Here is a 12,276-nt window from a genome sequence, read left to right on the forward strand (position 1 = left end):
GATTTAAAGTTAAACTCACATGTGAAGTGAGGGAACCATCATCTCCCAGAATTAATATGTATTAACATTTCTTTCATCCACCTCATCACTTCAGCTTTGTATTTGCAATCATGTGCAAGCAATCCAGGAATAAAGTCCACAACAGCTTCACTTCATAATATTAATAATATCATTTTGTTTTGATCTTTGCCTTTTCCTTCTATTCTCTCTAAACCATCATCTATGGCATTGTCTTAAAGTAGATTTATATTTAATTTAAAGATGTCCTTCTGTTTGTCTAATTGTTAGAAGGAAATGTTCTAAACTAGATGCATAACTTTAAAGTATGTTTTTATTTCTATGAGCAGTGCTATTCAGTGCTATATGCCTGCTGTTTTATGTGACTAAAATGTAATATTAGCTATGGTGGATTATATATCTATTTTCTGTCATTTCTCAATCGTTATCCTCCTCATTTAGATAACAAATCAAATAGAGACTATTCCCAAAATACGAACATATAAGAATTGTGTTATGTTCTTTGTTAAAATGATGTCACATATGTCTTACACGATACATCTTTGGTAGCTTTATTGTATTTAGCTTCAAAGTTTTACCATTCTGATAGACATGCACGTTATTCTTATTTACATCTTTGTTGGTTTTGGATGTATTTTGACGAATTTTAAATTTTAAATTTTATTTTATTAAACAGCAGCCGGTCCGGCAAGAGGCGCAACTAATCCTTTTAATAACAGCTTCCCATATAGTTTCGAAGCCAGTAAGATCTCGCGAGATTAGCCATCACATATCGCGATACTTCAGAAAACGTTACCCCATTTTCCAGCTGTCCCTCAATCGGTTGGGATTTCGGAACCACCACAGGAGAGAATCACAGGGAAGGGTTTCGTTTTGGTGATAAAAAACCAGCACATTTACACCATCACATGGTCACACAAACACGCAACCAGCTACTACATCCTGCATTTCACGATGGAAACCGAACTATGAGGTAAGAGTGTAGTATGTTACTGACGTTAGCTTCTTACTGGTTAGCCTGCTTGCTAGCTGCAATGATAGCCAGTATGCTAATGTTTAAATCACTGCATCTGCACTGTGCAGTGTGTGTGTGTGTGTGTGTGTGTGTGTGTGTGTGTGTGTGTGTGTGTGTGTGTGTGTGTGTGTGTGTGTGTGTGTGTGTGTGTGTGTGTGTGTGTGTGTGTGTGTGTGTGTGAGAGAGAGAGAGAGAGAGTGTGTGACCTGACGTTAACATTGACTGGGCTTGTTGTTAACCTAAGCCTCGCTTACATTAGTAGGTATTAATATTATATATATATATATATTTAATACTATTAGTAGGTAATATATATTCATGGGTGGAGGTTTTTCCCCCTTCAGTTAGCATAGCATTTTGCTAACATTAAAACCTGATGTGTTAGTCACAGCTGCACACATCTGGCTGACTAGTCCCGTCAAAACAAGCCGCCTGTAGTGTCCTATTCTATCTGTTTACAAGTGCTTTTTGGGGTTGTTGAGCAAGGCACTAATGCAGGAAGTGAAGATGAATTGACTAACAGACCTTTCCTGTAACAGTAAAAAAAAAGCTGTTTCCAGAGAAGTCAGCTCCCACACACATCCTCAGCTAGTTGTGTTACTTAAAGGTTTGGGAGACTTTTGCAGATTTAAAAACACCATGTCAAGTGAAGTTATAAGTGCAGACTGGTGCTAAGTGTCTACCATCTTGATTTAAGATAGAATGATGCTTTGATCCAGCACAAACCTTAGCTTCACATCTGTGTTGTTGTTTGTTTAACACTGTTTCAAAGGTGCAAAGAGACATTTACAATGCGATGCATGTTTGTCGTGATCACCTCCTGCGTGGATCACACCCTGCTGACAATAGCAAGTGTTTGACTGCATATGTTGCTGACACGCCCTCTGTTCTGCAAAGGGTTTAACGAGATTCCACTGATTAATCCAGTAGTCAGTAGTCACTGGACGGGGACATTAACTGGCAACTATTATGAGAAGCGATTAATTAATACAGTTGTTTGATCAAGCAAAAGTGGAAACTATTCTGTGATTGAAGAATCTCAAATATCAATATGTACACCAAACATCTTCACTTGAGTTTTGAGACCAAACTTCTTGCAGAGTAAAGTTCCAGAGAACCTTCTTGTTTTGAAGTCTTATTATCGTGTAATAATCAGTGACTGCCGCTGTAATACTGACTGAAAGAGGCCTCTAATGGGTCATAACAGGCATGTGATGCATTACCAGTATTTTGGTTGTATGCCGGAGTCGGGCAGAATGTCTCAGCTCTGAGTTGTACCTGGTTTCTTCTATGTGTCTAGCAGCCTTATCAGATGCTATATACTATGTATACATTTTAACTATTGCTTAAACCATACAAAGAGTTGTCTAGGTGGATCATTCTCCATCTGAATGTTACCTTTGAACTCTGCAACTTAGCTGTGTGTGTGTGTGTGTGTGTGTGTGTGTGTGTGTGTGTGTGTGTGTGTGTGTGTGTGTGTGTGTGTGTGTGTGTGACAAATCCTATGCATACAACTACAGTCCTCTGTAGCTAAAGATAAATCCTATAGTTGAGTTAGACGTGCACATTTGACCGTGTTTGTAGATTTCACGCTAACAGGAAAGCACACGGATATGGAGCATTTCATTTGTGTCATAAATTAAGTTTTATGTCTGTGAGATCCTGGTTTGCCGGTGAATACACATCACCAACATACTCATCTCCAGTCTTTTCTTAGAAAGTTCAAAAGTTGGTCTGGGTTCAGGAGGGTGACCGTGTTCTTGCTATAAATCAGGAGCACAGAACACAATTAGTCCAGGACGGCATTCAGCAGAGTGCTGCTTTCATTCAAGTCCAACAGTTTCATAATATTTATCAGGAATGAAAAAGTGGTGAAGCATTTTAAACAGGCGTGCACTAGCCAGATAGATCAGGCTGCCTTCCCCTCATTTTTTAGGATCTTTTCGATCCATCTTATATAAAGCCAGTTCACCACCTGAAAAGGAATATCATTCGGTGACCTTATGTAAGTCACATGGCTGCTGAGGCCTTAATGCCCCTCCACAGACATGCTCACTCTCCTCCCAGTTAACCTGCTTCTTAACAACAGTACAAATGTAACAGCGATGCAGGATTCTTCCATTACTCAATTTATTTGTTCAGCTTGTTACCATCCCAAGGCATTTTGGTCCCTGCTATCAGTTATTACAGAGGGATAGCACCGCTAACGTTAGCCAGCTGTGCAGGCTGGCAAGCATGTTGGGCCGAAGGGACAGGGGGAGGGATGGAGTGATACGGGAGGAGTGATACAGGAGGAGCCGGGTGAGTGTCCTGTCACCTCTCGAGCCTCACAGCTTGACATCAGTGTGATAAGAATGTGTTGTGAGCGAGAGAGGCAGGGCTGAGGGACAGTTTCCTTTAGTGTGTGAGTGAGAAAGAGTGTGTGTGTGTGTGTGTGTGTGTGTGTGTGTGTGTGTGTGTGTGTGTGTCATGTGTGTTTGAGTATGTAGAGTGTGAGAATGCTGATGTGAACAGACTGCAGTTATTTTAAACCAACATCATGATTGAAACCATCCACACAAGAAGCAGTCAGCAAGTTCCTGGTTTAATTACTCAGTTAAACATTTGTATTATTTTTATTAAACGATAAGAATAATGAATAAGACCTTTTAGAATTTACCACAGTCACAAGGGACATTTATTTCTATCTTCACAAGTTTAATTTGCAGTGATATAAAATGGCGGAAACCACCAAGCAAATGTTAATATTTTACTTTCTATGTCAGCCAGTAATTATTAGTCTGTCAATCAACTAATTAACTAACTGACTCATCGTTTCTGCTCTGCCTCAGACTAAAACAATGGCCGATGGTGCACAGTGGACGTGGCTGATGGCAGAAGAGTCAGAGTGTTGTGGATTTATAAGAATTCAGATTTTCTCCCGCTCTCTCATATTTACTTCAGCCTTTTACATTTGTTGCGTTACCTCCCGATGAATCCCTGTGATTGGACTCACTTTTGACCCGGCGGGATATGAATGGATGACTTGATGAATCTTTGATGCGTCTCAATTTGTTTTATGTTCCTGCTTTTTGTAACTATATGCAAACCGGATGAAAAGTCGTCTCTTGTTTGAGGTTTATCTGTTTGGCATCAACAAGTTGTTTCTCCTTCACCTCCAGCTAAAGATGTGCTTTGGACTTTCGTACCTTCGTTGTGGTAAAGCTGAAGTATCTGATCTTTGCATCACACGCCTGTACACTATAATCAGCTCTCTTTCAATAAGAAGTGTTTTATTAATCACTATATAAGTATAATATAAGTATAAGTAGATAAAGAGGTTTATGTATTGATGCTGAATCTTTAACGGTGGATCTAAGAATCATTTATTTCCTTACTTCTGTCTGTCTCTATCTCTCTCTTTCTGTCTCTCTCTTTCTCTCTCTCTCTCTTTGTCCTTCAGACACATAAAATCAGGTGATTGACGGTTAAAGACTTTAAATAATCGTCCTGTAAACTCAGACCAGTTCTCCCAGTCGATGCTGGTGATTTTAAACATGCTTCAGGGTCCAAATAAGTATTTTACACAACTGTTGTCAGAGGAAAATCACAAAGTAAGACCACACTATGTAGAAGTTGTTGAGACCACTTGACTGAAGTTGGCGACACCAAAAACACAAATCGCAAAATAGTCTGAGCACATAAGTGTGTCATTTCTTTAAGTATCCAGCATTGTGACGTCCGATGGGGCAGAGCATCAGATGATGTGCAGTTATCCCAAATTCATCTATGGAAGAAGGGAAAGGGGGGATGTGGGAGGGGTCCTCAGGAAAATGATGGGGGGACGAAGAGTCTGAACCTTAATCTGTTGTGCGTGTGTGTGTGTGTGTGTGTGTGTGTGTGTGTGTGTGTGTGTGTGTGTGTGTGTGTGTGTGTGTGTGTGTGAGGGGCTTAAACAGGCATCTGCCACAAGCCTTGATAACAGACCAACACTCCAGTTGCATCAATGCTCTAATTATACAGACTAATCCCACAAAAACAATACATGTACTGTGCACACAGGAGAACACACTCATGACAAAGGACATGGATGCACAACAAACACATTCGCATCTATAGACGGTAGACTTTTTATTGAAGTTTAAACTGGGTCTGCGGCTGGATTTATACTTTATGCCAATGTTTCTGTCTGCTTGTACGTTTCTTGCTGGTGTCACAGAGGCTGTGAGTTTACTTTGCTCTGAGGTATTGTGGTAAACAAAAGTCACTTTGATTCATAAGCAGCTTATTTGCTGGACAGAGTTTTGGCTACCTCTGACATCTCACTAGATTAGAAGAAGTAACTTCACCTTTAGAATAACACTGTGCTCTCTGTGCTGCAGTTTGAAGAAGGGAAAGCTGAATATGAGCCTTATAAATAATGGCATACCCTTGTGTTTTGGGATAATATCTCACTAAACTGACGTGCTTATTTAAAAAGGTTATGGTGTGGTTGGTGTGATGATGCCTCTGGAGTTCAAATATCTCATCTTAAGAAAATAAGAGAAACAATTGGAGGAAATACTTGAGAATTTAATTTAAAAAAGTACCAAAAAATAAAGTTGAAGTTAAAGGCTCCCGTCCCAACTTTAGAACCGGCCAAAAACCAACTGCAGTCGCTCAACTGCTTCAATATTTTCTCAGACGTGTGTGTGTGTGTGTGTGTGTGTGTGTGTGTGTGTGTGTGTGTGTGTGTGTGTGTGTGTGTGTGTGTGTGTGTGTGTGTGTGTGTGTGTGTGTGTGTGTGTGTGTGTGTGTGTGTGTGTGTGTGTGTGTGTGGGGTGGGCTTTGTTCGTCTGACCTAGTTAAGCTGGTTACTTTGTCCTCCCACTCTGCTCATAATGGGACACACACACACACACACTGAGGACCGTTTCCTACTGAAGGAACCATCCTGGTGAAAATGTTCACCGCTGTGTCTGAGTAACTCTGTGTTTCAGCGCTGTGTGGACCTTCATTATATTGTGATGGCGGCAAAAGTCTCAGAAACGGATTTCCTAGAATCTCATCAAATTGAACCTTTAAATGTGTTTTCTTACAAAAGGATGAGGCCTGATCTAGATTTACATCACACTGAGTGGAAAACAACCCACACATGCACTCACACTCCCTCACTGAGTCCTTGTCTGTTGCAATGTGTGTCAGATTATTATTATTATTATTATGGGCTGTCTGCTGGCCAGAGGGAGGCAGGTCTGGATCTGATTAACATACCTTTCACTGGGCCAAAGGTCTGTGTTACTTTGAGGGTGAACACTTTTATATACCTCATATTTCTGTAAACAAATAAAAAATTATAGTTAAAAAATTAACTTTTTTGAGCTTCGAAGAGACGAGAGTAAATTCTAATAAAAGTAGCTAAAGATCTGTCCCTCAGATGTTTGTATTATAGCGGCTAAATTGCTGAGTTTGCAGCAATTTACTTTCTTCCGTGTGTTGTAGATGTTTCTTCCAACAAACATTACACATCTGCAGACAAACCCATCATCATTTAAAATATGCTACATCCGTTATTCAGAAGTCCTGTTCATGTATTTTTGTGTGTGCATCCATCATTGCATCCAAACAGGAACCACAACGGCTCACTCGGCAAAGTTCTACAAATTCACTGCGTCAGCAGAGTGGAAAATAATTTCCTCTTACTGAGTCTATCTGCTCCATCAACACCTTTTGGCAGGTGACCAGACATGATTTGGTCTTTTTAATATGCTATGTACTGAAGCATCTTTGTGCCTCTCCGGTGAAATGTTCCTGAAGTGGTTTGCGATACTAAATGATTTGTTTTATTGCTGCATTACTCAGCAATTACATATTGAATGAGATTGATGCGATAAACACTTGTGAATGTGTTGTTTCAGGTGTTGTGCGGTGCTGAAGAAGACTGAGTGAACCATGGCACAGTTCCCCACCACATTCACAGGTCAGTGTGTGTGTGACGGGGAGGAAAAGTGGGTTTAGTGACGCTTGATGTTTATATTTTACCCTCAGAGTGGAGAGCCAAGATGGCAGCACTTTGCTCCTTTAATCCACAATAATATTCCACGAGTGCATTTAGAAGACACCTCTCGTTGCTGTCGGTGAGAGACTGGATGCGGACAGACAGATGTCCCATCAGGAGGACGACTAGCAGATGGACACAAAGGCAGACAGTTTGAGATTTGTTCAGACTGTAAACAGATGTGCAACTGTTAGCTGGAACATGATTGTTGGCTGGATGAGGACCAGCCACTCAAACCATTGTTTAACAGCTGGTGCATGAAGAGAGGAACTCAAATAGACACAACTGAGGCTGGATGAGTGCATCACAGCGTAAGCGTTACATCATATTGATACTGTTAACATAGAGTATCTATATATAGATATATAGATATATATCTATATATGGAAAACTGGGCGATTAGTAGAGTAGAGAGGCAGAAAGACAAGCTAATTACTTAATAAGGCCACTGAACCATCGCCATCAGTTATGAGTTTCATTACATTAACATGTTAGTGAATCAGAGACGTGCTCGCCATGCACTGGGCTTTCTAATGAAAGACAAAGGTCTCTTAGTCTCTCGTCCACTCGTCCGTGCTGCTCCTTCCTCATCAGTTTCTCAAGAGTTGACACTCAAGTGTCATTTAATAGGAATCTGACAGGAAGTGAAACTCATGACTAACACATTCTTCTCATTCCTGTCTTTTCTCCCTCTGTTTGTGTCTGGCTTTGTTTTGGCCTTTGTGTGTGTGTGTGTGTGTGTGTGTGTGTGTGTGTGTGTGTGTGTGTGTGTGTGTGTGTGTGTGTGTGTGTGTGTGTGTGTGTGTGTGTGTGTGTGTGTGTGTGTGTGTGTGTGTGTGTGTGTGTGTGTTGGGTCCAGATGTGTTCCTGATCTCCGTGGATGAGAGAGTCAAACATGATCAGCAGTTTCTCAGCCTCTCTCCGACTGCCGGGGGTTACATCACAGGTAACAGTCTCTCTCTCGCTCTGTCTCTCTTTATCTCACCTACACACACACACACACACACACAGTGTAAGGTGAGATGAGGACATAAAGGAGGCTTCGTGTCCTTCAAGGTCCTGTCCCCCTCGTCTGTGTGTCGTTCAGCACATTCACAGCTAACAATTGTCTTGATTATGATCCAGTTGTTTTCTTGATCAATCCATTTCAGAAAATGGTGAATAAAGCCCAAGTTAGTATATATTTCAATTGTATGTTTGATCTAACAGCCCGACACCTAAACATTGTCTGTTTCATAGAAGACTAAAAGACTGTTTGGCATTCGACTTAAACTATCAAAAATGTTGCTGATTAATATTTTGTCTGGCGGCTGATTAATCAACTAATCCTTTTAAGTTAACATCACCTGATGGCATCGTTTGTATTATTGTCTTGGCTGGGACAAAGTGCAAAAAAGAAACGTGAAGATAAGATCTAATACTTCTGTATTGTTAAATGGGCTCTGGCGTTCTCCACGTGATCTAAAGTGGCCTTTTCTTTTTGGATTTGTCCTGTGATCTCACTTCCTGTTTCTGTTTGTCTTTTCAAGGCGACCAAGCCAGGAACTTCTTCCTTCAATCAGGTCTGCCCCCCCCAATCCTGGCCCAAATCTGGTGAGTCACACAGGCAGGAAGTTTCTACTAGCTCACCGACCGACGGACATCTTCTTGTAGCATCATTCTTTAAGCGTTTCCTCTGTGTACCTTTTGAAGGGCTCTGGCTGACATGAACAGCGATGGTCGTATGGACATCCACGAGTTCTCCATCGCCATGAAGCTCATCAAGCTGAAGCTCCAGGGTCACCCTCTGCCCCCCCAGCTTCCTCCCAGCATGAAACAACCCGCACTGGCTTTACCCCCACAGAGCGGCTTTGGTGAGACACGGAGACAATCACACAGCGTGTTGGCATTGCATCTACGCGATGTTTTAGGTTGTGATTTACTGTAGAAACTAACGACAATGATCGTTTGATTTCATTCTTCCTGATGATGATCTCTGCTGCTAAGTTAATACAGAAGAACCTCTGCACACAGTTTAATGTAATAACAGAGATATCATCTTTTGCTATTGTTTCATGTGACAACTGCTTCTCCTGTGGTAGGCTGTGGTAAAACTGTGTGTACTGGTGAAAACACTGCGGATGTATTTAGACATTTAGGAAACGCTTGCTCACTATCAAGTCTGCTTCACCTTCAAGGCTGATCAATAAAGTTGTAAAGAGTCATAATGCTCCTCTCCTTCAGCTTGTGTACTTCAGCACTAGAGAGGTATTAACTCTCTCTGATCTCTGTTTTCCTCCAGGTATGCCTCCCATGCCCCCCATGCCTCCCATCTCGGCCCCTCCACTCCCCCTGCCTCCCCTCCCCGTCGGAGTGTCTCCCCCACTCGTCTCGTCTGCCCCTCCTCCCCTCCCACCGCCCATCGCCAACGGAGCCCCTCCCACAGGCATGATGCAGCCCATCTCAGGCTTCGCAGGTATTTATGTTGTGTGTTTGGACTAAAACGTCTCATTTATAAGCTTAATGAACACGTTCATTTTCACTGTTTTATGTCTGTATGACGGATCGGGTCATCTTAGTTGCAGGTTATTGTTTTATAGTTAAGTTAACTCTTTAAGGAGAGGTAACCAATCAGCTTTGAATTCAATGTTTGCTTCTTTTTTTTATCCCAAACTCAGAAAGAGACGGAGAACAAAACGCACACATACAAAATACTAAAGTAAATCATTTAAAATAAAATAGTGAAGGATGCTCCAGGTACTTACTTGAAAGAAACAGATACATTGAGAGTCAGTTTGGGTCCAGAGAGATATTTACGTATGAGATGATAGGCTGCCAAAGGGTGGCGGCCTCACAGCAAGGGTTCGATTCCCGGGCTGGACGGCGTTAGCATGTTCTCCCGGTGTCAGCGTGGGTTCTCCGGCTTCCTCCCACAGTCCAAAGACCTGATTGATTACTCTAGGTAGGTAAGAGGTTAGAGTGTGAATGGTTCTCTGTTCCTGCAATTAGCGTTCGCCCAATGTCAGCTGGGATCGGCTCCGGCAACCCTGAACAGTAGAAAATTGGCAGATGAACAGGTATCATAACCAGTAAAAGAGGCCACACCCGAGGATGATGAATTTAATCGTGTCATATAGAGCGCGCCTTAGGGAGAGAAAGTACCTCAATGACGAGAGAACCCTCTGGAAGCTGAGATGTAAAATATGTGCAGAGGAGCATAATCACGAGCTTGAAAAGAGCAGAATAAATGAGATCGGGGTAAATTATACTTAACACGGAGATCCTTCAAAATGGCAAATGAGCCTGCTAAATATTAATCTGAGGAAGGAGTCGTGCCTCTCTCTCTCTCGCTCCATGAAGTTAAATTTAAATAAGCTGCATGGGGTTTGGGCAGAAAGTCTGAGGAGAGTACATCTGTGTTTCTGATGTGTTTGGGACAACATGAAGTCAAAAGAGACACAGACCAGAGACTGACTGAACTTAATGTAACACTGTGAAGAAGCTGAGTGTCGGACCTCAGACTACAATCTACTGTCCTCCGTCTCTCTCAGCTCCCTCGTCGTTTAATCGTTCCAGTACCAAGTTGCAGAAGGGGCAGTCCGTGGACGTTGCCAGGTAGGACACGTTATCAGAAATGTTTGCACCATTTTACCTTATAAATATATACTAAAATGAGCAAATTTGTGGTAAAAATATACCTATTGTTACTATTTTTCCTCTCCTAATTTGTCTTTCGGCCCTTTTGCATCAAGTTAATATATACTTAGGTCGTACACTTAAACCACTCAAGGAGCTAAGGACTATATTGAATGTGCATAGTAGACTATGTGTTTATTTTATAGTCACACTACTGATCTCTGTTCTTTACTTTCGGTTACTCGTCACAGCGTTCAGCCGCCCTGTGATTGGGCTGTTCCTCAGTCCTCCAGGCTCAAGTACAGACAGCTTTTTAACTCCCATGACAAGATGATGAGTGGACACCTCACAGGTACACACACACACACTGACATGTCATTATTCGTGCTGATATTTCTCTAATCTTTGCCACAGTATTGAATGTGTTTGGTTTCTCGCTCTCAGGTCCTCAGGCTCGCACTATCCTGATGCAGTCCAGTCTCCCTCAGGGCCAGCTGGCCACGATATGGTCAGTACATTGACATTCAACCATTTAATCTTCTGCACACGAAGAAGACATTAGTCTGTTTCATTCCTTTCCCCTTTAGGAGTCTCTCCGATATCGACCAGGATGGAAAGCTAACAGCAGAGGAGTTCATCTTAGCCATGCACCTCATAGATATGGCGATGTCAGGTTTACCGCTGCCCCCCGTGTTACCACCAGATTACCTCCCACCCACATTCAGGTAAATACTTGTGAGTATTGATTTAACAGCAGTTTGTACCTACCGTGTGTGTTGATAATTTGTGTGTGTGTGTCTTAAAGGCGCGTGCGGAGTGACAGCATTCAGTCGGACCAGAAGAGCGTCCAGGAGGAGGTGGAGGAGGAGGCGGAGAGCAGCCAGAAACTACCAGGTGATTGGTCATTTCATCATGTTACTGGTCAAACTGGGACTGTGTTTGCTTCAAGACCTGGCTTTGATTTTTGATAAACAAGAATGCTTCAACAAACTGTTTCCAGAGAAACTTCTGCAATTGTTGTTTTTGTGATCGGTCAGCTGCCTACGAAATACAGCAGAATATTCATTCACGCGTTGTGGTCTTTCCCCTCTCTGGAGATATGTATTTGCAAGACTTTCTCAAGTTGTTGCAATCCTATTTGAGAAATAAAGCCGAATAGTGAATGTTTACTTCTTGGTGCTTACGCGGGGCCAGAAACATGACACCATGTGTTGCGTCTTTAGCTTCTGTTTGTTGTTTACACTCCCTCCCGTTGTGTCTTCTCAGTGACGTTCGAGGACAAGAAGAGGGAGAACTTTGAGCGAGGAAACCTGGAGCTGGAGAAGAGACGTCATGCTCTGCAGGAGCTGCAGAGGAAAGAGCAGGAGAGGCTGGCTATGCTGGAGAGGGAGGAGCAGGACAGAAAGGTAGACTCCTCTGACTGTGTTCATTTCTCATCTCCACACTGTGGGCCTGCAGAATTTGAATTGGCTACGGCTGATTGCTCGTGTATCAGGCTGTAAAATATTTGCATTTATAACAGACACAGTCCTTTCACTGTATCAGCCACAGTGTCCCGTGTCTTTAAAATGAATCGGTAAGTTATTTATCTTTACGACAAGTGTTGAAACTA

General features: G+C 42.2%; 1 protein-coding gene across 5 annotated transcripts in view; it reads left to right on the forward strand.

Annotated features, from left to right (window-relative positions):
* The first annotated feature begins 830 nt into the window (after window positions 1-830).
* The window catches only part of itsn1 (intersectin 1 (SH3 domain protein)), a 36,302-nt gene continuing 24,856 nt past the window's right edge, over window positions 831-12,276 (forward strand). For all 5 annotated transcript variants that reach the window (XM_076104137.1, XM_076104139.1, XM_076104136.1 and 2 more), the window contains exons 1-12: window positions 831-991; window positions 6,910-6,971; window positions 7,909-7,995; window positions 8,579-8,642; window positions 8,742-8,902; window positions 9,331-9,504; window positions 10,580-10,643; window positions 10,916-11,016; window positions 11,109-11,172; window positions 11,252-11,389; window positions 11,470-11,558; window positions 11,931-12,070. In XM_076104137.1, the coding sequence (XP_075960252.1) occupies window positions 6,944-6,971; window positions 7,909-7,995; window positions 8,579-8,642; window positions 8,742-8,902; window positions 9,331-9,504; window positions 10,580-10,643; window positions 10,916-11,016; window positions 11,109-11,172; window positions 11,252-11,389; window positions 11,470-11,558; window positions 11,931-12,070 (1,110 nt within the window). In that variant the 5' untranslated portion in view covers window positions 831-991; window positions 6,910-6,943. The remainder of the gene's footprint in view (window positions 992-6,909; window positions 6,972-7,908; window positions 7,996-8,578; window positions 8,643-8,741; window positions 8,903-9,330; window positions 9,505-10,579; window positions 10,644-10,915; window positions 11,017-11,108; window positions 11,173-11,251; window positions 11,390-11,469; window positions 11,559-11,930; window positions 12,071-12,276) is intronic.

This window comes from Anarhichas minor, unplaced genomic scaffold (genome assembly GCF_050575085.1).
Source record: "Anarhichas minor isolate MPS153535 unplaced genomic scaffold, ASM5057508v1 ptg000029l, whole genome shotgun sequence".
NCBI lineage: Eukaryota > Metazoa > Chordata > Actinopteri > Perciformes > Anarhichadidae > Anarhichas > Anarhichas minor.